Source organism: Microtus oregoni, unplaced genomic scaffold (genome assembly GCF_018167655.1).
Source record: "Microtus oregoni isolate MIOR12 unplaced genomic scaffold, Mior012 000012F_ref0000307, whole genome shotgun sequence".
NCBI lineage: Eukaryota > Metazoa > Chordata > Mammalia > Rodentia > Cricetidae > Microtus > Microtus oregoni.
The window spans coordinates 47,704,407-47,730,317 of NW_024543071.1; the positions used below are offsets into that span (position 1 = coordinate 47,704,407).

The 25,911-nt window shown below is 42.9% G+C and overlaps 2 protein-coding genes across 3 annotated transcripts; one reads left to right on the forward strand and one right to left on the reverse strand.

Annotated features, from left to right (window-relative positions):
- The first annotated feature begins 26 nt into the window (after window positions 1–26).
- Window positions 27–21,769, forward strand: Sdhaf2 (succinate dehydrogenase complex assembly factor 2). 2 transcript variants are annotated; one of them, XM_041661608.1, is made up of 5 exons: window positions 27–164; window positions 7,137–7,354; window positions 7,435–7,544; window positions 19,905–20,061; window positions 21,669–21,769. In XM_041661608.1, the coding sequence occupies exons 1-4, from the start codon at window positions 129–131 to the stop codon at window positions 20,033–20,035; spliced, it is 495 nt and encodes a 164-aa protein (XP_041517542.1). In that variant the 5' UTR covers window positions 27–128; the 3' UTR covers window positions 20,036–20,061; window positions 21,669–21,769. The 2 variants fall into 2 exon arrangements, with proteins under 2 accessions (XP_041517542.1, XP_041517543.1); XM_041661609.1 differs by having other exon boundaries at window positions 21,673–21,769.
- On the reverse strand, window positions 5,686–6,384 carry LOC121454322 (peptidyl-prolyl cis-trans isomerase H-like). The gene has a single exon (XM_041661607.1). The coding sequence runs from the start codon at window positions 6,370–6,372 to the stop codon at window positions 5,845–5,847; it is 528 nt and encodes a 175-aa protein (XP_041517541.1). The 5' UTR covers window positions 6,373–6,384; the 3' UTR covers window positions 5,686–5,844.
- Window positions 21,770–25,911: the final 4,142 nt, after the last annotated feature.

Here is a 25,911-nt window from a genome sequence, read left to right on the forward strand (position 1 = left end):
CACCGCTACTTCCGCCGTACGCTGGGACGCGTCTTCCGGCTCGAGGGCCACCTCCACTGGTGAAATCCGCAGACTGCCCGCCGGGAGTTCCCGGAAGCTGTAGGGAGCTTCCGGTGCTGTAGGGAGACATGGCGGTGGTCACCTTGATCCCGACGCTGGCGCGGGTGAGATAGCCGAAGATTTAGGGTTCGGGGCGGGCAACAGCTAGGACTGTTTTGTCCTCCTCTGTGTCGTGGAGACTGTAGGAAGAGTTCAATTACCCCACAACCCCTCAAGGGAAAGATTCCCCCCCAGGGCGAGGCGCAAACAGGCGCTGGACATGCTGGTCATTTTCCAGTCTTTGCTGAGCGCACGGTGTGCTCGAGCATAACACTTGGTAATATGTGGTTAAGTCGTCAGTCATCGAGAAAACTCAGATCTTACCTACGTTCCCAGGCACAGTTACCGAACCGCCTCCAAAAGCCCATTTCTAGCCCCATTCTTAAACTCTTTAGTGTTTTCTTTTCCTTTTTAGCCAGTCTTAATGTGTTGCTCAGGCTGGCCTCAAATTTGCAATTCTCCTGCCTCATCCTCCCAAGTACTAGGAATATAGGCTTGAATCAACATACACACACACACACACACACACACACCCTTTTTTTTTTCAAAGCTTAACCTTTTGCCGCTATAAATTTACATCTAGGTACTGTTTTGGTCTTCACTTTCTTATATGGTAGACTTTAATCTGTAACATTTTGGTTGTTTAAATGTGTGGTTTTAAATATCTGTATGTTTGTGAGTTTTCCGGTTTTATTTTAGTGTTGGTGAAAGGTAGTTAGGATTTATCTTAAATTTGTCAAGCTCTTGGGAATGTTCATCCATCCATGCATTTGAGAGAAATGCATGGTCCGTTTTGTAGAATGTCTGTATATCTCAGTTAGATAAACTTAGCTTATGTCTGGATGTCCCATCCCTTATTGAAAGTATGGTATTAAAATCTGTCTGTTGCTTTTTTTTCTCCCTTTAGGTCTGTCCCTGCCTGTTTTATAGATCTGAGTTCTCTAGTGTCAGGTCTACATATAGTTATAATTGTTAGACCTTCTTGCTAACTTTTTTTTTTTTGTTTGTTTGTGTTTCAAGACGGTTTCTCTGTAGCTTTGGAGCCTGTCCTGGAACTAGCCCTTGTAGACCAGGTTGACCTCGAACTTACAGAGATCCGCCTGCCTCTACCTCCTGAGTGCTAGGATTAAAGGCATGCGCCACCACTGCCCGGCCTTGCTAACCCTTAATACTATATAATGTTCTTCATCTCGTGTGACAGTTTTGTTTTTTGTGCTAAGTCCCAAACCCAGGGTCTCGGCATGTAGGGAATTTCCTTTTCTTTTTCCTTTCTTTCTTTCTTTCTTTCTTTCTTCCCTTCCCTTTTCTTCCCTTTTCCTTCCTTCCTTCCTTCTTTCCTTCCATTCTCTCTCTTCCTCTTTTAGATTAAAAATGTAAGTATATGTATGTGTTTTCATAAGTTTATGTCTACTAAGTGTCCAGGTGCCCATGAAGGCCAGAGGAGGGTGTTGGATTTTCTGAAATTGGAGTTACAGGTGGGTATGAGACACCTGCTGTGGATGTTGGGAACCAAATCCCAGTCCTACATAAGAGCAGTAAATGCTCTTAACTGCTAAACTATCTTTCTAGCCTCAGCAATCTCATTTTCTTTTGAGTCTCTTCTATAGGAGTTTTCATTGTGGTACTAGGGGGCTTACCTAGAATATTTTCTAAGTCTATTAAACTGATAATTTTAACTGCGTACAAAAACTTCTCTCTTTTACTCCTTGTGTATGGGGTATTGATGTCAGAGTATGCTTTTATTTGAAGATTTTATTTTAAAGTTTGTGTGTGTGTACTCACACACTTGTGAGTATGGCTACCAACTGAAGCTGAAGAGATTGTTGGACCCCTGGAGCTAAAGTTATATGTGAGGAGGGCATGGCCTTGTATTGCTGGTTAGTTTTAGAGACTTCCTGAAACCTTTGAGTTGTTTACTTCCTGAGCTTAAGGAGCATCCCTGTAGGACAGGATATATTACCTTGCTTTAGAACATTCTGTGTCTTGGCTAGGTGTGGTAGCATAAGGCAGAAACTGGAGGGTCTCTGAGTTCAAGACCAGCCTGATCTAGATGTCAAGTTCCAGGCCACCTAGGATTACATAGTGATGATGTTGATGATAATGATGATGGTGATGGTGGTGATGTTGATGATGATCCAGGCCAGCTAGGACTACATAGTAGTGATGATGATGGTGGTGATGATGATCCAGGCTGGCTAGGACTACATAGTGATAATGTTGATGATGATGATGATGATGATGATGATGATGATGATGATGATGATAATGATGATCCAGGCTGGCTAGGACTACATAGTGATGATGATGGTGGTGGTGATGATGATTCAGGCTGGCTAGGACTACATAGTGATAATGTTGATGATGATGATGGATGATGATGATCAAGGCTGGCTAGGACTACATAGTGATAATGTTGATGATGATGATGATCAAGGCTGGCTAGGACTACATAGTGATGATGGTAATGGTGATGGTAATGATCCAGGCTGGCTAGGACTACATAGTGATAATGATGAAGAAGAAGGAGGAGAAGAAAAGAAGAGAAAGAAAACAACAGCAACATTCTGTGTTTTAATGAGCTTCCCTCCAAAATTGGAGGTTTTATCATAGGGGAGATTGCTGTACAACACTTCATGCATGAAAGTCCTGAGTTTGCCATGTGCTTCTAATTCTAGCACTGTGAAATTGGTGGCAAGAGGATGAGAAATTTAAGGTTCTTTAGTAAGTTCAAGGCCAGCCTAGTGTGCTGCTATGATGAGATGGGAGGTAGAGATGAGAGAATCCCTGGAAGCTCACAAGCCAGCTAGCTGGCACACACAATAGAAAACAACAAAGAAAACTCTCAAAACAAGGTAGGTGAAGACTGACACCTGAGATGTTCCTCTGACCTCTACACATGCACCCACGTTTGCACACAAAAATTTTTTAATGCGTTTTCTTTTTTTAAAACTTACGTATATAAGTGTTCTAGATGGATGTACAACTTTATGCCAGAAGAAGTTATCAGATCCCACTATAGATGGTTGTGAGCCACCATGTGGTTCTGGGAATTGAACTCAGAACTCAGCCAGTCTTCTTAACCACTGAGCCATCTCTCCAGCCCCTAAAATGTATTTTCATGTGCCTTTTCCTAGAGATGCTGGCCTAGAATGCTTAGGCTGTGGCATAGGAAACTGAGCTTTCAAAGCATGCTGTATTCATTTACTGGAGCTACCTTACAACAGAAATGTCTGTTTTCAAAGTTCTGGAGACTGGAGTCTAGGGTGAAGATGATAGTACAGCTATTCTCTCTTGTGGTCTCACTCCATGGCTTGCAGATAGCCACTTTTCCATTGTGCCCTCGCATGGCCTTTCTTTATACATGTACATTTCTGATTTGCTGAACAATTTATGCCTTGGTATGGACTTCCTTAGGTTCATGATACTTGAGGTCTCTTGAACTTCTCAAATTTGAATGTCCATTTCTTTTTCCAAAGTTTGGAAGTCCGTCCTTCCTTCCTTCCTTTCTTTCTTTCTTTCTTTCTTTCTTAATATTGTGTGTGTGTGTGTCTGTCTCTGCCTCTCTGTGAATGTATGTGTCTGTCTTCTGTGTGTATGTGCTCTGGGGTTAGAACTCAGGTCCTCATGCTTGGCAACAAGCACCTTTGCCTTCCTCTATCAGTTCATAATCAGCAGCTTTCCGTAGTGTCTGTGGTTCTATAGTTTCTTTGTAACCACTGTTAAGTTGCTCAGAGCCTCTTCCTCCTTTCCTCGCCTTCTCTGTTTTGTATGGTACTATAGTCCCTTAGCTTCATAGTAGCCCTGCTCTACCCTCTCAAGTGCTGGAATTAGAGGCATGAGGCACCATACCTAGCTAGTTGTTCTGCTCTCTTATGCTCAGTGGCTGCTGGACTTCTAGAGTTTGCTGGTTCTATTAGTGTTGTAAGTTGTTCAGAATAGAAACCAGCCAGTCCCTTAAGGAATATCAACCCCCATGCTCTAGAACATTAGCCATATGCTCCACTATTCCCTGAGCCTGGGGAAGAGGCTCCCAAACAATACTAGATTTTTGTCTGCTATGTAAGGTTTCCTCCGCACCAAAAGTAAGCAGCTCAGCTCTCTTGGTCTCCATGGTCCCTAAGTGTCTCGAATGGGTTGTGTCCTGTTACTGTTCTGAGGCAAGAGAGACAAAAAACCAGTCCCATAGGCAGCCCCTGAGACACTGGAGCATTAGATGGCCACCCCAGCTCTGCTTCCCCAGGAAAAGCTGGGAGTTGTGATTTTTTTTTTTCATTCTACAGTAAGGCAGGAATGGGGACCATGGCAAGAGAATGCTGCTGGTGTTAACCATCACCTTTGTTTGCTACAGCTTTCAGCCAGGTGCCCCTTCCTATAGCACTTAGATTTAGCTTGTTTGGATACCTTCTAGGAGTCTTACCTTTCCCTCCTAGGTAGAAGTCTGGTGTTGGAATATTCTCCCTATCATCTTGTGCTTGGATGGTGGTATGGGGGAAGTTTTGGGGAAAACAGGATTTAGCACAAATAATAAAAACCCAGAGACAGATATTGGGGTTCAACCTGAAGATCAGAAAAGCAAAGCAGCCAGCCACTGGCTCTTACCTCTACCTTAGACCAAAAATGGGTGAGATCCTATCTCTAAGCATCCTAAAGACTCCATACTCCACTGAGTTCCTATCTCTTCCCCTTTTTATTTCTTTCTCCGTCCAACCTTATTGCTCCTGTCTCCACCTCTCTAGTGCTGGGATTAAAGATCACCTTTGTGTGAATTCTGTTTTCCATTTAGACAGATTCAATCTTGTATAACCCAGGGTGGCCTTGAACACGAGATCTGTCTGCCTCTGTCTCCTGAGTCCAGGGATTAAAGGTATGTGCCACCACTCATGGCCTATATGGCTGACTAGTATGGCTGCTTTGCTGTCTGAACTTTCGGCATGCTTTATTTATTAAAACACAAATAATATACCACTATAACAGGATTATGGCATGTTTAGTCTGCAACTTTTCTGTTGGCAGCTGATTTTGTACTAATCTGGGGAGCAGGAGCCTATTTCCCAGACTTCTTATAGAGGGAATAGATTTGTGAGTTGTTGAGTCAGTATCTCTATTGGAAGGGTTTGGCGTCAAGGAGGATGTGAGTCTTCCTATTCTGCCTTCTTGCTAACATTACCATGCTGTGGGATAATTCTCTTGTACAGTGTAAGGACTTGTCACTCGTATTAGTTTAATGAAACGCTGATTGGCCAGTAGCCAGGCAGGAAGTTTAGGTGGGCAACCAGACTAATAATTCTGGGAAGAGGAAAGGTAGAGATGCAGTTACCAGCCAGACACAGAGGAAGCAAGATGAGAATGCCTTACTGAGAAAAGGAACCAAGTCACATAGCTACACATAGACAAGAATTACAGGTTAACATAAGTTGTAAGAGCTTGTTAATAATAAACCTGGGCTAATAAGGCCCAACAGTTTATTATTAATATAAGCCTCTGTGTGTTTCTTTGGGACTGAACGAGTGTAGGACCAGGTGGGACAGAAACTTCTGTCTACATTACCACCTTACCATTATGTCTTTTTTTTTTTTAAATCCTTTATTTACAGTTCAAAATTTAAACAAGATCTTGATTTTGATTTGTGAGACTTCCAGGTCCTGGTTCACACACTGTGGAGGCAGAGGTCAGTCCAGCTTGTCAGACTCAAGGGGAGTGTCACCCAACACTGAAGACCTGGTTCAGTCTTGGTCTAGATTACATTTACCCACACTGGGAGATTACCACTGGCAGTTTGGGCTTATTGTTAGGGCCCGTGGGAACATTCTCGATTTTTCTCATCACCAGAAGTCCATCAATGATTTTTCCAAACACTACGTGCTTCCCATCCAGCCAATCACACTTAGAACATGTGATAAAGAACTGGCAGCCGTTTGTACTGGGACCACTGTTTGCCATGGAAAGCAGGCCTGGAGCCAAGTGTCTAAGTTTAAAATTTTCATCTGCAAATGGACCGCGGTAAATGCTAGCGACTCCAGTACCATCTCCATTAACAAAATCTCCACCCTGAATCATGAAATCCTTTATGACCCTATGGAAGGTGCTTCCTTTGTATCCGATCGGAACACCATCTTTCCTGAACTCTCCAGTGCAGAATTGCCTAAAGTTCTCTGCCGTCTTAGGCACCACGTCTGCAAACAGCTCGATCTTCATGCGACCAACTTCCTGGCTGCCAATGCTGACATCAAAGAAGACCACCGGATTGACTGGACTTGAATTTGCCACCGCCATAGCCCCGACCCCCCATTATATCTTTTTTAAGAAATTGTGTATGTGTGTGATATAATTGTGTGTATGTGAGAGAAGAAAGAGAAGGGAGGAGAGTGCTTGCCAGAGTTTATGTGTGAAAGCCAGAAGTCAACTTCAGGTGTCTTCCTCTATTTTCACTTTATTTTGGAGACATAATCTCTCTGTTTTGGCTAGACTCCCTGACCAATAAGTTGTTAGGATCTATCTGTACTGGGGTTACAGCTGAAGGATGTCATTCCTGGCCATGCTTGGCTCTTACATGGTCTGCACTCAGCTCCTCATGCTTGCACAGCAAGCACTTTACTTACTGAGCCATCATCCCACCCTTCTCATTATGTTTTAGAGTTTATGCCCTTCTTAGGTCTGGAGTCTTTAGAGATCTAGGTATCCTCAGGGTTTAACAGGTGAGTAACTGGAACGCAAATACACAGTTTTAAAGGAACACAAAAGGAGACGTGCTTCAGCTGGGATAATTTCTCGAAAGATTCATTAAGAATACTTCTGGAATATTTATTCTGTCTTGTAGAGTGAGATGTTGCTCAATTTATGAACATGTGTCTGTGGTTCTATTTCAGAGACTATCCCCTCTAAGTCTTAGATTCATTGGTTTCTGTTCCCTTGGCTATAAAGGGACCAGAATCAGCAGAAGGACTAAGTGAAATCTAATGCACTTAGCACCTTATGTGTTGAATAAATAGCAGTAATAGTAACCATTGTCTTATAAAGATGTTTGTGGTTTGTTTCAGGCGCTGTCAAAGCAGAGCCTGCTGTCTCCTTTGTTCAGTGTGACATCATTCAGACGATTCTACAGAGGTGACAGCCCAACAGATTCTCAAAAAGACATGATTGAAATCCCTTTGCCTCCATGGCAGGAGAGAACTGATGAATCCATAGAAACCAAAAGAGCCCGCCTGCTCTATGAGAGCAGAAAGAGGGGGATGCTGGAGAACTGCATTCTTCTTAGGTAGTAGGGAAGAGGACTCGGGGTGTCACTTCTCTTTAATAAGGCAGTCTTGTCAGCCTCATTTTCCTTTTCATTTTTAGCCTCTTTGCTAAAGAATATCTGCACAACATGACAGAGAAGCAGCTGAACCTCTATGATCGCCTGATTAACGAGCCTAGCAATGACTGGGATATTTACTACTGGGCCACAGGTATTCCATATGATAAACTGCATTTTATGATGATAGGAGAACACACCAATTTGAGTCTGAAATAGTATCTTTGCAATCCTTTTTTTTTAATATTTATTTATTTATTATGTATACAATATTCTGTCTGTGTGTATGTCTGCAGGCCAGAAGAGGGCACCAGATCCCATTACAGATGGTTGTGAGCCACCATGTGGTTGCTGGGAATTGAACTCAGGACCTTTGGAAGAGCAGGCAATGCTCTTAACCTCTGAGCCATCTCTCCAGCCCCCAATCCTTTTTTTTTTTTTTTGAGACAGGATCGTTCTGTGTAGCCCTGACTGTCCTGAAATTCTCTATGTAGACCAGGTTAGCTTTGAACTCACAGAGATCTGCCTGCCTCTGCCTCCTGAATGCTGGGATTACATGCGCCACAAAGTCAGGCCCTGTTTTCATCATTTTTATTTATGTAATAGACACTAAACCTAAACACTGTTCAAAAATTTCCAGAATGTACAAAATTTGTTTAATCAGTTGTTTCTTTAGACATTTTTTCTTTTACATTTACTTATTTCTTTTGTGTGCATGTATAAGCAAGCATACATATGATGTGGGAGTCTTCTGTTTTGTGTTGATTTCATTGGTTAAATAAAGAAACTACCTTGGCCCTTTGATAGGACAGAAAATTAGGTAGGCGGAGTAAACAGAACAGAATGCTGGGAGAAAGAAGCTGAGTCAAGCAGTTGCCATGATTCTCCCACCCTACACAGACGCAGGTTAAGATCTTACCAGTAAGCTACCACCTTGTGGTGGTACACAGATTATTAGAAATGGGTTAATCTAGATGTGAGAGCTAGCCAATAAGAGGCTAGAGCTAATGGGCCAAGCAGTTCAAAAGAATACAGTTTCCGTGTAATTGTTTCAGGTGTAGAGCTAGCCGAGTGGCGGGACACAGCCCGCTGCTCCTCACTACACACATATGCATGTGTATTAACGTCAGAGGACAGCTTAGTTTTCTCTTTTCACCTTGTGAGTTCCAGGGATTGAACTAAGGTCATCAAGCTTTGCAGCAAGTGCCTTTCCTGCCCTCAGTTCAGCTTTTTGTGAGACAGATGGAGTACACTCTGACTTAGGTGAAAAGGGAATATAGAAAAGCTTATAAAACTCACGGGATCAAAGGAAAGACCGAAGAATAGGTTGGGAACGGGGTGAAATGTCCTGGGTTGTTTCTTGTAGGACAAGCCAGTTCAGTTGAGAGACAAGGCATCAAAGTAAAGGCGGCAATATTTTTGGGTTGTTTTGTCTTTTGATAAAGGATCTCACTGTATGGCCCAGGCTGGTTTAGAACTTGCTATCCAGACCAAACTGGCCTCGAACTCACAGGGATATGCCTGCTTTTGCCCCTGTGTGCTGAGATTAATGGCCAGGCACTTGCTTTGTTTTGAGTCAGCGACTCACTATGTCGCCCAGTCTGGCTTTGAACTCATGATCCTTCCACCCCAGCCTCAAGGCTGAGTTTACAGAGTGTTGGGAATACAGACATGTGCCACCATTCCTAGTCAGAATGATGACGTTTTATTCAAAAAGTCAGCTCAATTAAAAGATGAAGGGCTCTTGTCCAAAATCCACCTTAATCCTGGGGTGGGGGGGGGGCGGTGAGGGCTCTTATAAAAGGGAAAGTTTAAGGAAGTAGAAACAGAGACTGCAAATGGATCAAGCATTTTTGAATTGCAGGCCACAGACATAATGAAGATTGGCTTTCTCAGGGTAATGCTCAGATGGGGAAGCTAGGGTGTGGTTTTCTGGGACACTCAGAAGTGCCCCCCCCCCCCCCCCCCCCGCGCTCTCTGTGGTACCCTCAGTGCACAGCACAGCTGAGCTTGGACTTCTCGTTCCTCTTTCGTGAGTTTTCCCTCTTATAATAAATAAAAATATAATCGTTTATCTTTTAGCTAGCCTGGTTATTTCCCGAATCGCGCTAACTTCTACAGTTGGCACCCCGATTCGTGGGGCTCAGATCTCCAGTGGTCTAGCCAGCCACCATCAGGCTCCATGCCATTCATTTGGGTATAGAATTCCCGTGCCACGGTCCTTCATATTTTCTCATTAAACGTCTCAGAGAGCCTTGGCTACCTGCCACTGCCCGGCTGGCTTTTGGGTCCAGTACGGGTCGTGGGCTTCCCTACTTTCGTGCCCTCTTTGTGCTTGTGCGGCTGCGGACCAATCAGTTTTCTGTGACTTAACAGTTTCTTGTTAGTGTAATGGCCATAGTAATCTATATATTAACAGACTGCCTGCTCATAACTTTGTGTAACTCCAACTCCAGGGGAATCCAACACCTCTGGCCTTTTATGGGGATGGCACTCATGTACACACTCACACCATTACAATTAAAGATAAAGTAAATCTTTTTTCAAAATAGGCGTCTAGATGCTTAATTGGTTATTTGAAAACCCAGCAAATCTTAAATATTTGCTATCTAGCCTTATGTAGGACAAGTTTGGTGCTGACTTATAAGACATTTGAGATTGACCTTTGTTGCTTATGTCAGTAGTTCATTCTTTTGTTTGTTGAGTAATATTTCAGTGTGTGGATTATACCATAGTTTATTTATTGACCAGTAGAGGGCTTTTAGCATTTTTCAGTTGTAGACAATCATGACCAAAGCCACTGTAAACATTTGTGTACAGATTTTATGAAAATAGATTGCAGGTTTTCTTGGATAAATACCCAGAAGAATCATTGGATTGTGGGTGTGTGTACCTTTATACCATACTTTATCTGAATGGGCCAGACAGTAAATATTTTAGGTACTGCAAGCCATATGGTCTCTCATAACTCTGTAACTGTAGTTTGCAACTATAATGTGTAATCAACCACAGGTAGCAGGTCTACGAATGAGTGTTCCCGTGTCTCATGAACATTGGATTTGAACTTCATATACTTGCAATCATGAAGTATTATTCTTTTGGATTTCCCCCCTCAACTTTTTAAAAATCAGTCTTGCTTGACATGGTGGTGCACAGCTTTAATCCCAGTCCTTGGGAGGCAGGGGCAGGTTGATCTCTGAGTTTGAGTCCAGCTAACACTACATAATGAGACCCTGTTTCAAAACAGAAAATAAAAAAAGTCTTTCTTTGCATATGAGCCATTATATAAATAGGCAACTGGCCATAGTTTCCACTGTTTATGCTAAGATCCAAAGAGTACCTTCTATGTGCTTATATTTAGGAAAAACAAAACAACAGAGACAATAGCTACTTACCAGTTATTGCCAGGGACAAATTATGAAGAGACACTTTGTGTCTTGGGGTTTTTCTTGCTGTGAAGAGACACCATGACCACAGCAGCTCTTTTTTAAGATAGTTTATTTTTATTTTATGTGCATTGGTGTTTTGTTTTCATGTATGTCTATGTGAGGGTGTCAGATCTTGGAGTTACTGACAGCTGTGAGCTGCCATGTGGGCACTGGAAATTGAACCCAGGTCCTCTGGAATAACAGTCAATGCTCTCAATTGCTGAGGCATCTCTCCAGCCCTACAGCAGTTCTTTTTGGTTTTTCAAGATGGGGTTTCTCTGTGTAGTTCTGGCTGTCCTGGAATTCACTCTGTAGACCAGTCTGGCCTTGAACTCACAGAGATCTGCCTGCCTCTGCCTCCCGAGTGCTGGGATTAAAGGTGTACGCCACCACTGCCTAACTTCACAGCAACTATTATAAATGAAAACATTCAATTGTGGTGGTTCACTTACAGTTTCAGAGGTTCAGTCCTTTTATCATGACAGTGGGGAGCATGGTGACATGCAGGCAGACAGGGTACTGGAGAAGTAGCTTAGAATCCTACATCTTGCAGGCATTAGGGAGTCAACTGAGACACTGCGCAGTATCCTGAGCATAAGAAACCTCAACGCTCGCCACCCATGGTGACAGACACTTCCTCCAGCAAGGCCATACCCACTCCCACAAAGACATACCTCCTAATAGTACCACTCCCTATGAACTATAGGGGCCAATTACAGTCACTTGGTATTGTCAACATGATAGCCATATTGGTGAGACTTCATGGGTATATTTTGACATTGCTAGGAGAATCATTGCTAGCAAATTCATTGTTCCTCTGGCTCTTGCAATCTTTCTGCCCCCTCTTTCACAATGTCCCTGAATTTTAGGTGCAGGAGTTGTGTTGTAGTTGACATTGGGCTCCACAATTTCATTTTGATCAGTTGTGGTTTTTGTAATGGTCTCTGTTGCAAAGGAGAAGTTTTTTTGGTGGAGGGTGAGAACTGCTCTTTCTGTGGGCCTAAGGACAGATATTGGGATTATGCTAGTGTAGTGAAGAGACAATTGTAGGTTCTTCAAATGATTTCCCCTGGGTAGTTGGCTAGGTTTCCAGTACATGGTTTCCCTCTTACTAAGCAGGTCTTAATTCCAATTAGAGAACTGTTAGTTACTGCTAAGGTATGAGTACCATTATTGCACCCTAATAATTATCATGCCCTGCTGGTTGTTGTGGTTCAAAGATATTATAGATGGGTAGGACTGTTGGTTGCCTCCATTCTTTTAAATCTTGAATGGTGATGTCTTAGTTAGGTTTTCTATTGCTGTGAAGAGATACCATGACCATGGTAACTTTTATAAAAGGACACATTTAATTGGGGTGGCTTGCATTCTTCAGTCCATTGTCATCACGGTGGGACATGGCAGTGTGTAGGCTGATTGGTGCTGGAGAAGCAGGTGAGAGACCTACATCTTGTATGGCAACAGGAAGTGGTCTGTCTCATTGGGTGTGTCTTGAGCATATGTGAGACTTTAAAGCCTTGATCCACAGTGACACACTTCCTCCAACAAGACCACACCTACTCCAACAAGGCCACACCTCCTAATAGTGCCGCTCCCTTTGGGGGCCATTTTCTTTCAAAACACAGATGCCTTTATTTTTTTTTCCCTTGGTGAAGTGACTCTACCACCCAAGTTTATTAATGTGTTATTTGGCTTTCAAATTCTGTACCAGCCTTATATTCCAAAATTAACATTAGAGTCTTGATTTATTAACAGTTCAAGATCTTTTGTCTCCATGAATATTGCTGTATAGATATTTCCTAAGTTGTCATCTGGTTTTGATGAGATAGGTTGTGAAGTGCTCTTTTCCGTTTTCAGGAGGATGTATTAGAATTGCTCTTACTTCTTCCAAAAATATGTGGTAAATTTTGCTAGTGAAGTTTTCTGGGCCAGTGGTTTTTCCTCCTGGATATTTTTAACTATGAAGCTAATATTTTTTAATAGAGATTGAACAATTACAGATAAATCCTCTGAGGTGAGATCCAGTCATTTGTCCTTCAAAATATTTGCCATTTCATCTAAGTGTCAGGTATATGGGTAGGACTTCATTTGCAATGGCTTCTTCCTTGTACTGTTAGAGGAGCTGGAGTAGTATCTTACCTGGACCTATTCTATGACTCAGCTGGTGATGCTGCTTGTTGCTGAAGCATGGTGACCTGAGTTCAATCACTGGAATTTACATAAAAGTGGAAGGAAAGAACCAATTTCACGAAGTTGCATGCTGTGGCATCTGTGCACTCCCCATTATATACTCACACACTTACTAAAAATAAGACAGGTGTGGTACCACATAACTCTAATCCACTTGGGAGGCCGAAGCAGGTGGATCTCTGTGAGTTTGAGGTCAACTTGGTCTACATAGGGAGTCCTTGGATAGCCAGAGCCACAAAGTAAGACCTCCACCCTTCTCTGCAAATAAATAATAATAGGTATCTTTTATATCTGTTACTGGTAATTTGTATTTTATCTCCCTCCCTTTTTTAAATCAGTGTTGCCAGAAGTTGCCACCAATTTCATTTTTTCCTTTCTAAGGGCTTGTGTTTTATATCATTGGTGTTTTCTTTTGTTTCCAGTTTTCAGTTCCATTGGTTTCTGTTGTTATTCATGTTCTTCTTAAGTGTGATTGGCATTTCCTAGTTGTTTGAAGTAGAAGCTAAGCTCATCAGAGACCTTCTTTTCCACCATAAATAAACATTCAGTCCCTCTAGCCTGTTGGAAGGAGCTGCTTGTTTGTCCCGGTCACCCAGAACCAAAATAATTACACAGAAACTGTTTTAATTAAATCATGGCCCATTAGCTTTAGCTTCTTATTGGCTAACTCTTACATATTAATTTAACCCATTTCTGTTAATCTGTTTATCACCACGTGGCAGTGGCTTACCAGGTAAAGTTCAGTCTGGCTCCCATGGGGCTACATGGCTTCTCCTGACTGCCTCCTTTCTCCCAGGATTCAGTTTAGTTTCCCCCACCTACCTCTGTTCCCCTATAGATCTGCTATAGGCCCAAAGCAGTTCCTTTATTTATTTATCAATGGTAATCACAGCATACAGAGGATAATCCCACATCACCTCCCCTTTTCTGTTTAAACAAAAAAGAAGACTTTAACATAGTAAATTACATATAACAAAACAGGTATCAAACAATAATTATTACAATATTTATATCTATTTTATCTTTTATTATAACTAAGGAAAAGTATAACTGTAAATTCCTCAACTCCATTAAAGACTCCAGAGGATATCATATTACCTAAGTAAACAGGAAGTGCATTGTAAGCAACTTCCAAAACTCTATAGAGTTGACAGAGTCATCTCTCTGCCTGGACAGTTACCCAGGGTTCTTCTTTACTGTTGGGACATCCATCTTCAGCCTTCAGGACCATAGTGTTCAGCAGACTTTTTCATGAAGCAGGAAATTTCAAAGATAGTTCCGCCTATATCGGCAGTTTGTCAGTCACTTTCTTCTGTGTCCTGCAGAATGTCTGGCAGACTCTTTCATGAAGCAGGAACCCCAAAGGACCATCTCTCCTTTAGGCAAGGTCAGCAGTCATTTCTCTGCTGGTCCTGCATATCCAGTTAAGCACTCCAGGCAAGAGCAGTTTCTTCCCCAAATGGCTAACCAACTCCATAAGGAGCCTCTTTGATGCCCATCTTCCTCTTGAAGTAATTGGTGCTGCCAGGAGCAGATGTGTCTCATTGTTGTGATAAGTCCTAAATTCTTAAAACATTTTAAATGCCATATTCTGTAGTCTTTGAAAGGTTTGAAAAGAATGCCTATTCATCTGAAATACATCTCTGTACATCTAGAAAATCTAACTAACATTACTACAAGCTTGACTATTATAGATGATTATCTATTAGCCTGTATTTCTTAATTATACATTACATTTTTAAATGAGCTGCATATACAATACCTTAATCAAGAGCAGAAATACATATATACTCAGTATAACAAATTGACCTTAAATTTGTATCAATAAACCAAGATCCATACCAATACAAATCTCTATAGCATATCCCCCTTTAAATGTAAATAAACATTTATAGACAATATTTGGGAATATGGGCATAGTTCTGCCCAAACTTCTTCCTGCTGCTTATTGGGCAAAGTAGTATTTTTTTGAGGGGTGTTCAAGGCGGCCTTTCAGGAGGTCTTGGTCCATCAAACCACATCAGTCTGGAAGGATTCCACAGATTCCCATCCTCTGTGGAAATGAAAGAAAAACCTTTTTTTCCAAAGTAACATATCCTTAGACCCAAATTCTGAAATCAAGATACCTTTAAAGTGTAAGTTGGTTTAGCTTAGCAGCCCATGCAATGAAATGTCTCTCTGTCATTCACAGTCAAAAAAATCCAAAGCAAACACAATAGTATATATAATCCCGACTCTCTTTGCATATTCTATCTTTACATGGCTGATTATTTTTTTACTTCTTTCAATCTAGGACTGTCTGCACTCTATTTCTTTAAAGATTTTGTTTCATTTTTTTAATAAACCATTTACTTCTTTTATAACTCTCTATACTCCTTCTCTTTCCCAAGCCTATGTACATTTTTTAAACACACTGTGTCTCATTTAGAGGTCTTTTTCATCTGAATTTGTCTTTATTGCATAGCTGTAATTATTTTCTGACCAGAAGTACTTCTTAAAATGCTAAGTACTTCTTAAAAACTTAAGCTGCACCGTCACTAGGGTATATACGGCCTACCTGCTTGTTCCGCCCAGTCCAACATGGCGGAGGAAGTCTGTTCACTGCCTCTGAGCCACCGTGCACACATACAGAAGGAAATCCCATACCATTAACTGAGTGGTTTTCAACCTTCCTAACGCTGTGACCCTTTAATACAGTTCCTCATGTTATGGTGACCCCCAACCATAAAGTTATTTCATTGGTGCTTCATAACTGTAATTTTGCTACTGATATGAATTGTAATACAGGATATCTGATATATGGTCCCTGTGAAAGGATCATTTGACACCAAAGGGATTGTGACCCATAGGTTGAGAAACATTGCCCTAAGCACTGTTTGAACTTTCTGTTAATGTAATCTTGCATTTTCCTAAGATTCAAATTACTTTATAGTTTTTCTCATGACTCTGTTCAGCCTATGAATTATTAAGAAATATGTTTAAGTTTCAAGAATTTGGGAATTTGCTAGATTTTGTTGAAGTTTGCTTTCAGGCCTGAAATACAAGTACTTGGTAAATATTCCATATACACTTAGTTTTGTGACTTTGTTCTTGTGGGCAGAGCATTCTGTAAATGACAACTGAGACAAGGAGGTTGTTGATATGTTCTACATGGTTTTGATTTTCTGAGCCTATTCTATCAGTTACTGAGGGAGGGACATTGACATCTGTTCCCTTCATGGATCGTCTGTTACCCCCTTCTTTCTTGGTCTTTGCTTCATATTGTCAGGGCTCAGGTGTTAGGTGCAAACACATCTGGTACTGTTATATTTTCTTCCTAAGATTGCTTCCTTTGTCACTGTTTTGCTCTGTCTTTATTGTTGGTAATGATACTTGCTTTGAGGTGTCTGTTAGTATAGGCACTCTGGTTTCCCCCCCCCCCCCCAACGTTTATTTGTGTGTGTGTGTGTGTGTGTGTGTGTGTGTGTAGGAGGAGGAGGAGGAGGAGTGCATATACCACAGTGTACATATGGAGGTCAGAGAACAACTTGTAGGAGGTTCCAGGGATTAAACTCAGGTCCTAGGATTTGGTAGCAAGTGTCTTGATCAACTAACCAGCTTGCTGGGCCTTCAGGTTTCTTTTGATTAGTTTTTGCCTGGTGTGTAGCTTCCTGTTTGGATTTTTTTTCCTCTTGCTTTGTGAGCAATTGCCACACATTTACTAGACTCGAAGCCACAGCTGTTTCTTGGTTCATAGTTCTGTGGGTAAAAAGCTCTGCCCAGATATTCATACTTCGAAATCAGTGAGTCAGGTGTGCTGTGTTCCATCTGGAGACTGGGGAATAATCTAATTCTAAGCCCATGGACATTTTTTTTTTTCGAGAATTTGTTTCCTTTCAGTAGAGGGCTGAGTTCCCTATTGACCTGCCAATAGCCAGTTTCCCTCGGCTTTTGAGGGCCTTGTTTGCTCCGTAGCTCTCTCTGCCTGGCAGTGGCAATCCTCCCTCGTACTTGACATTTGTCTGAGTGCTCTTCCATTACCAGCTGGAGTGCATATGTTGTAAAATCACAAACTGTCTTTGTCTTTATATCTAAATTGAGTTTTTCTGTAGACAGAATACATAGTCTTTCTTTTTTCATCCCATCTGATGGTCTCTGCTTTTCACCAATGGATTTAGACCTTCCATATTTACTAAATTCTCAATGTGTTTGAGTTAAACTCTACCATTTTTGGTTGTTTGTTGTTTCTTCCATGTGTTTTTTTTTTTTTTCTCTCTTATTTGGTTGTGTATGGGGGTGGGTATTGCCTCTCTTATGTGCTTTTAGGTTTTTAATGATTGTTCCTGGGTTCACAATATACAGCTTTAAATAATTGTAGTCTGATTTCGAGACCTGTGAAGCTCATGTATAATGTATGGCCTTTACAACAGAGTGTACACCCTCCACACACATACGCACTGCCTTAAGCTGTGTCATTCTTTTTACTTTGACCTTTATTCTAAGCCCGGAACACATTTCTGTTGTTTTACTATGTACAGTAAAAGAAAATAATTCAAAATATGTATTTTACTCTCATTAACTTTGGCCATTTCTGGAGATGGTTGTTTCTTTATGTAAATCTCTGTTCCTATCCTGCCATAATCCCTCTGCTGAACTTCCTTTACTTGTAGCACAAATTGGCTTATTTGAATTCCCTATCTTGAGTATGGAACTGAAGGCTCACAGGTTTGTTTGTTTTTCAGTGCTTTATGAAGACACGTCTTTTGCCAGGCTGTCAGTATGTAACTACAGTTCCAAGGGTTCTGCTACCCACTTCTGGCCTCAGTGGGCACCAGGCACATATATGGTGCACATGCATATACATAGAGGGAAAACACTCACACATAAAATAAATAAATCCAAAATTAAAATAAAAAGATATTTTAAAATTATTCTTTAAGAGATGAGTTCTTGTTGCTCAGGCTGGCCCCAAACTGCTGAACTTCCATGCTTCAGCCCTTCTGAGTAGTTAGAATTGCAGACACATGCCACCATGCCCAGTTTAGAAAGGTTTGTTTGACTCACAGTTTTAGGAGTTCATTCTCTGGGTGACGAACGCCAGTGCTGGAAGAACTGAGGTAAGTAGATGAGGCAGCACATGGCAGCAGAAAGAACCTGATAAGCAGTGTTCACTTTATGGCCAGGAAGCATGTATCAGGTGTGTTGAGGGATAGGGAAGGGAGGGACTGGATCCTGTTATCCCTTTGAGAATATATCTCCAATGACTAGAAGACTTCCTAGGACCCCCAAGGTTTTCACTTCCTCCCAGTAGTAGTAAGCTGGGGACACATGGGGACATTGTCCTTGGAGGAACATTCCCCATCCTAACTATATTACTATGTCTAGGTATTTGTTGTGGTATTTATTCTATTTGGGGTTCTCTGGACATGTTGGATCTGGATTTTTATGTTTTTGATTGTTAATGGAAGATTCTTCAGTCTCCTTCATACCCTCTTTTCCTTTTGCAATTCTGATTGCACTTTGAATGATGTGTGTCCATAGTTTTGTGTGCTCCTCTTGTCTCTTTGGGAATCAGTTTGGGTCCTTTGTATTTGGCATCATCTCTTGGCCTCTCTTTCACTGATTCTCTCTGTCAGATGTCACGATGAGCCTCATGAAGTCATTTTGCATTGCTGCTGCTGTGGCTTTATTTTTAGCATTTCTATATGACATTTAGACTTTCTCACTCCCTGCTGAAATGCCTCATCTGTTCTACTTTGCCTGCTTTTTCCATGGGAGCTTTTAATGTTTGTCATAATTACTTTAAATTCTTACCTGGAGTCCTGACGCAAGTTATCCCTGAGTCTATTCCTATTGCTTGCTTTCTTGTAGTTTTCTTTTGTGGGAACTTGAGCCACTTAGCCAATGACACCATGGATTTCTCACAATAGTTTCCCTCCTGGATTTATTTTCTTTTTCGTCATGCTTATGTATATGTGTCTGTATGCACATGTGAGTGCTGGTGTGTCAGTGGAGGCCAAAGGCATTGGATCCCCTGGAACAGGATTACAGGTTACTGTGAGCCACCAGACATAGTGCTAAAATCAAACTCAGGTCCTCTGGGGAAGCAGTAGATGCTCTTAACTGCTGAGCCATCTCTCCAGCTCCTGCATCACATTTTTGTTTGCTGGCTTTAAAAAAATTGTGTGTGTGTGTGTGTGTGTGAGAGAGAGAGAGAGACAGAGATAGAGAGGGTGTGTGTATACATATGTTACAGTACCCATGTGGAGGTCTGAGTGTGAAGTTAGTTCTCTTTTACCCTTACGTGGGTTTCGGGAATGGAATTCAAGCATGGCAAACAGGTTTGCCTGGTTTGTTAGGCCCTCCAGGAATTCTCTTGTCTTGTTAGAGTAGCACTGAGATCACATATGTGTGCCTTCATACTTGGATTATGTAAGTCCTGGACACACAGGCCCTCCCTCATGCTTACATGCCAAATGCTTTACTTACTGGGTCATTTCCTGAGCCCTTTGTTAGCTTTTTGAGATGGGTTCCATTTTGTATCCTAGTCTGGCTTCAAATTTTTTTTCCCCCTTTTGGTACAGGGTCTCACTTTGTAGCCCTGGCTGTCCTGGAATGCATAGAGATCTACTCACCTCTGCCTCTAGAGTACTGGGATTAAAGGCAAGCTCTAACCTTACCTGGCTTTAATTTTAAATTCTTGATTCTTCTGCCTCAGTTTTTCCAGTGCTGGGATTATAAATATGTGGAGCTCACTCTGTGACACAGGCTGGTCTTGAACTTGCAATAATCATCCTGCCTTAGTCTCATAAGTGCTGGGACTACAGGCATGAGCACTGTATGCAGCTTCATAGTTCCGAATCTTCACGTGAGCATTGACTATGGTACAATTCTTTCTGCCCACCCTTCTGTTGCAGAAGCAAAACCAGCTCCAGAAATATTTGAAAATGAAGTCATGGAACTGCTGAGAGAGTTCACCAAAAACAAAAACAAAGAGCAGAGACTGCGGGCCCCAGATCTGGAATATCTCTTTGAAAAGCCTCGTTAAGCTGTGTGCCACTGGCGGTCATGGTGGTCAGTATATGGACAGAAACTGCTTCTGGTGTAGACTCTGACTTCCTGCTCTTTCTTAGGCACTTGAACCTCTACCAGGACAGACATGTAATATCCAAGATGGCTCACTCATTCTAACCTGCTCTTGTCTGTACAGCTCAGGTCAGACTCCTTATCCTGCTGCTATGTGCTGTAGTGCAGGCCTGCCACAAGAGGGCACTGTAGGGGAAGCAATTCAGCTGTCTCAGCCCCAAGAGTACAAAAAATGCAGCTGCTATTTGAAGAGCTGCCCACCCTACACCCAGTGCCCTGGCCTTTGTTAAGGTAAAACTACCCCCTTCCAATCTGGTATAGTTCTTTCTGCCAGAGAGAGCCAGTCTAAGCCCCTGAACTGAGCCCACCCAAGGCACAGCAAGCTGAAGGAGGCCGCCAAGCAGGAATGGTGTGGGTACGCTGCTGAAGTCAACATCCTCTCAGATTTTCTTCCCAACATGCACTTTGTAAGCTGAAAGATAATTGAATATTGAACGCTATCAAGAGAAGGAGGTTGGCAGTTCTCTAACCCTTACAATTACCTTCATTTTGTCTGTTCCTATACAACCCATAATCATGCTAATAATGAGGTTTTACAAACTTATAGTCAGGTTTTCTGACCTTGTGGCAGTCGCTGTGGCAAACTTTCCCCCTCATTCCTACAGCTTTTAAAGTTATTTTAGTTGACCAAATAATAATGCCACATAAGAAATAACATGTTAACTGGGTGTCATAGGTCATGTCTGTAATCCCAGCTCTTGCGGTCCTGAGGTAGGAGTAACATTAAGAGTTTGAAGCCAGCCTGAGCTATAAAGTAAGTTTGGGGCCAGCCTGGGCTATATAGTGAGTTTGAGGCCAGCCTGAAGCACACTTATTAGAATGAAGTAGCTAGGAGGAGGGCTGTGCGTTGATGATGGTGTTCTCTTTGCCCTACAGCTGAGGAGAGGCAGTCCCTGGCTGGTGTGTGAAAGTGGTAGCTAAAGAAAAGCAGAACTGATAAACACAGGGTTGGTAACTCAAGAGCTGTAGACAAAGGGAAACAAAGAGTACCCTGGCCAAGGGAGGAAGTGGGGAAAGCAGCCTTCAGTTATTTCATAGCATTCCCACAGACAGGTGGCGGTAGGCCTGTTTTATAGACAAGAGAGTCAGTCATACATCCATGATCAAAAAGCCAAAATGTGAGGCTGGAGAGGTTGCTCAGTGGTTAAGAGCACTGACTGCTCCCCGAGGGGACCCCGGCTTAGTTCTCAGCACCTACATGATGGCTCACAGCTGTCTAACTCCAGTTCCAAAGGATGTCGGTGCCCTCTTCTGTTCTCTGGGCACTCATACGCTTTCTGTACAGACATACATGCAGGCAAAACATATAGAATAAAGTAAATAGGTTGGAGATATGGCTCAACAATTAAGAGCACTGGCTGATTTTCCAGAGGACACAGGTTCAATTCTCAGCAGCTCATAACTAGCTACAGTCCCAGGGGATATGACATCCTACACAGACATGCATGCAGGGAAAACGTCAATGCACATAAAAATAAATCATGAAAAAAGAGAAAAAAAGCTGGAATTTATTATTTTATTTTTCTTTCTGCTAGACAGCAGGGCTTCACTGCTAACGTTGAGTAACAACCTTCACTTCTGGACATTGCACTGGAAAAGAGAAGGCCAGTAAATAAACGGCAGTTCTGAGACACGAGCTCTGTGTTGCTCTGTGGTGAGTAGGAGGCCCCCAGCTATTTCCCAGATAAGGGACATTTCCTCACCTTGGCCACCCAAAATAACTCTGATAGCGGAGGAAGCAGTGCAGCATGATGGTTGTGAGTTCAAGCTTCCCCTTCATCACTTAGCTGCTGAATAAACTCACTGGCCTAAGCTTTGGTTTCCAACTAGCAGCAGAAATCACTTGAGTCTCGAGAAAACTAGGAACTATAATTCATAACACTGGGATGGCTCCCAGCACACAGGGCACCATAGGAAGACAGGAGACTGCTTGTAGCCTCACCCCGAGACTTAGAGCCTGTCATCTAACAGATTGCTCATCATCAGTTGCATGCACACATGAGGGCAGTTTTGTCTGAAAGTCAGAAGGCTAAGCCTATTAAAGTAACCACAGAGTTCCTTACCAGCCAGTGGAAACTGGAAAGAAAAAACCTACCTTGGTGACAAGTCCTTTGGGAAAGTATAGCTCTCTCTCACTTAAAGCAAGTAATGGGGAATGAGACCTAGGGAGTAGAAGCAGAAGGTTACAGAGATGCTGGCCCTTCGTTTGGGCTTCTGATGTCCCTTGGGGGGTGCTAAATAGGCAGGGTTTATATATAGAAACATCCGGACTGTAAGGAATGCACAGGAATTGCTAGCACTTCCCTATTTATCCTGAGCACATTACACAACAAACCCCAGAAGCCACGTATGCTGTGTCGGCTCTCCCCACCTCGACTCTGATCCCGTCTTACCCTCATTTGTCTTATTTCACACAGTGTTCGGTTGCTGTCACTTGCACCTGAGAATGGCATGCTTCTAAAGGAACTGTTTTCCTTCTATGCTGCTGGTTTGTGTAATCTTTGAAAGTGAAGGATCGTGCTACCTTGAGCTGCTCAGTGTCAAGCCCAAGGGTGCTATGTAAACACTTTTCCCCTTTATTAGGCATTAAGGAAAACTAGGCCGGCCACAGTGCATTTTCAAAAGAGTTAATAAATGTATCACCAGGGCCAGCAGCTCCCCAGGACCCATAAGAATCACCAGCTAGACTCATTGTTCTTAGTTTGACATGTTGCTGCTCACTGACCTCATTCAGAGCCTGCGTCAGACACATGAGTATCTGACCTGCAGAGTATGGGTTACTTGATTAGAGTTACAGGTAGGAAGTGATAGGGTCTGAAAGGAGGCAGTGTCCCCCCACAGGGCTACCGTGTGTCATGCCGCTTCATGGCACTAGCCCCTTTGTAGATCTTGCCGCAGTCTGTGGAAGGCTGCCGATCCTGATGACTCAGCTGTGGCTACCCTTTAGTGGCTCCCTGTAGAACTGTTAGTCACTTCTTGTAAAATCATGCCTAGTATAATTAACTTAAAAGGAGAAAAGGTTTGTTTTTAACTCACAGTTTCAAAAGTTATGGTCCATGGTTGACTGACTCTGTTACTTTGGGGCTTTTGACAGAGCACCACAGCAGAAGGGTATGGAGTCCCAACATTCTTCATCTCAGTGGGCAGGCAGTAGGAAGAAGCAGACAGAATTGACAAGATGCATCCTGGGTATGTCTCCAGGACCTACTTTCTCCAGCTAGGCCCCACCTCTTGCTATTTACTACCTTCAAATAATGCCACCATATGATAACTCCATAAGGAGCGAGGTCAGAGTCCTCAGGAGCCAGTCACTTCCCAAAAATGTATCAGCTGGCAGTGCAGTCCCCAGTATAAGCCTGTGGGAGTCATTTCATATTCAAACTGTAATGAGTACCCTGGGGCATTGATTTTCACAGAGAGATGGTCACAGCCTTAGCCACTGCAGACTTAATTACTTAAGCCCTCCAAGTAGGACACATGAAGCCAAACTCTTCATGAGCTCAGACTTCCTCTGGACTTAGAGAGGGGGAGAAAGAGGGAAGGATTAGAGTTCTTATTCTACTGTGAGTATTTTCTACTCTCCTGCCCAACAAAGACAAAGTCTAGTGCTTACAAGGTTGTCCTGTCACTTACTGGCTGTTTCCTCAGTGTGGGTGAGGGGGATGGCTGAGGGTTGGATGAGTGTTGTCAGCAAGCACATGGGGACCTCATTCCAGGGTCCCCACATTGGCTTTCACTCCATCACAGCTTCTGTTTCAAGGCTGATGCTGACAAGCCAGCCTCCTGAGGTTCCTCCTGAGGCTGGAGACCCTGAGGCTGGCAACCCTGAGGCTAGCCCTCTTTAGCTGGACGCTTGCTCCCGGACCCCTGCTGCTCCTGGCTCCCATCCCTCAGCAGAGTCATGCCGCGGGAGGTTTTAGTGGATACTGAATTAGATCCTGTCTGAGTAGAAACAGGATGAGCGATGCTCAGAAATCTAATTGGAAAGATATACTGTAATGGTTTTCACTAGACACTGGGGATGGAGAAGAATGGGCCTTGTCTTTTCTTGAAGCGCTCACTGTTGTCTTCTGTGCTTTATTTCATTGATTGCCAAGCAGCGTGCTATGCTCAGTACCAGACACACAGACAAATCAATGAGATAAAGCCCACACCCCAGGGATGGCTGAAGAGAAGGCTTAGGAGGCCTTGTCTGTGTCTCAGCCACTGACACCCCCCCCCCCCCGGGCAGCAGCAGGGCAGAAGCTAGCCTTGGTTGATAGGTCTGTCTTTGCAGCAGCAATGAGGACACTAGGCCACAGAATCTTTAAGGCCATACTTATAATAAGTTCATTATTCTCCATTCAACTCATCAATCGGGATTGCCAGACAGACTCTTAAGCCTGGCAGCCTTACCCTTTGCTGTGCAACTTTTTAAAAAATAATTTATTATTAAATTTATTTTATGTGCATTGGTATGAAGGTGTCAGATCCCCTGGAACTGGAGTTGCAGACAGCTGTGAGTTGCCATGTGGGTGCTGGAACTTGAACTCAGGACCTCTGGAAGAGCTGCCAGTGCTCTTCACCACTGAGCCATCTCATCAGCCCCTGCTGTGCAGCTTTGATGGGATCAGCCATGGCTCTGGCATTGGCTACTGATTGCCAGTGATCGTGAAGCTCTCGTGATGAGTGCGTACTCTAGTTCTCATGCCATCTGTGAACCTGCCCAGGCCACGTGTGGAAAGTGAGGGACTATGTCTAAGCCACCCCCAGTCTCAACTGACATGTTAATTTGGTAAAGACAGGAAGAATTAGGCTGAGCAGTTAAGCACGCTCACTGCCCTTGCAGAGGACCTGAGTTGGGTTCCCAGAACCTACATGGCAACTCAAAACTGTAACTCCAGTTTCAGGGCAGTATCTTTCTCTGACCTCCACAGGTACTGTACATACATGGTGCATAGACAAACATGCAGGCAAGATACTCATACATATAAAATAAAAATAAATCTTTTTCTAAAAAGACCAGAATTAGCACATCCAGTCCTAATTGCTAACCCACAAACTCTTATGGGTTATTAGTTCATACCACCAAGTTTGGGCTCATGTGTTATGTGTCGTTATTGTCTCAGTTGATAATTGATGCCGGTGGTAAATTGGGCTCCAATGTAGCCTTGTTTACGGGGAGAAAAGTCACCGATTGCCTAGTGTGAATGAAAATTTGTCCCTTGAACTGGAGAACTTCCCACTTCAATTTGTGTTTAACTTTAGAAACATGCATGGGGATAGGGCAGGGCATGTATGACAGTCTGCGTGTGGAGATCAGAGGACAGCTTGTGGAAGTCCCTTTCTCTCCCTCCACCATGTGGGTTCTGGAGATTGAATGCTCCAGGCTAATAATACCGCAAAGCAAGCACCTTTACCTACTGAAGCCCTCAATTTTTTTTTTTGAAGGTAGTTACTTAGTATTTCCAACTCTAAGCACTTAGTACATCAATCTTACCTGAACACGTGCAATTTCTCCTTTGCTGTCTGAACAGCAAGTGATGACTAATACTATTGATCGTTTACTCCAACTATACTTGGGCTAGCCGTGGGGGCGGTACGTTGTTCCTAGGGATAGCTTTGCTCTGCCATCTTCCTTATCGCCAAGGAGTAGGATGACAAAGGAAGATTCCTCCCCCCTCCCCCCGCCCAGAGAGAAGGGCTGAGCCAACAGGAAGACTGAAAGTAGAGTCCAAGAGCCCAGCAGTGGCTGGCGTTCCCACTCAGCCTGAGCAGGTAACCAGGGTGGTCTACCAG

What these genes read in the sequence shown, in the direction of transcription:
- Sdhaf2 (XM_041661608.1), top strand. Translation starts at nt 129, where the DNA reads ATGGCGGTGGTCACCTTGATCCCGACGCTGGCGCGG. An exon ending in TGATCCCGACGCTGGCGCGG is followed by an intron (nt 165 to 7,136) that starts GTGAGATAGCCG and finishes GGTTTGTTTCAG; the next exon opens with GCGCTGTCAAAGCAGAGCCT. An exon ending in TATTTACTACTGGGCCACAG is followed by an intron (nt 7,545 to 19,904) that starts GTATTCCATATG and finishes CTTCTGTTGCAG; the next exon opens with AAGCAAAACCAGCTCCAGAA.
- LOC121454322 (XM_041661607.1), bottom strand. Translation starts at nt 6,372, where the DNA reads ATGGCGGTGGCAAATTCAAGTCCAGTCAATCCGGTGGTCTTCTTTGAT.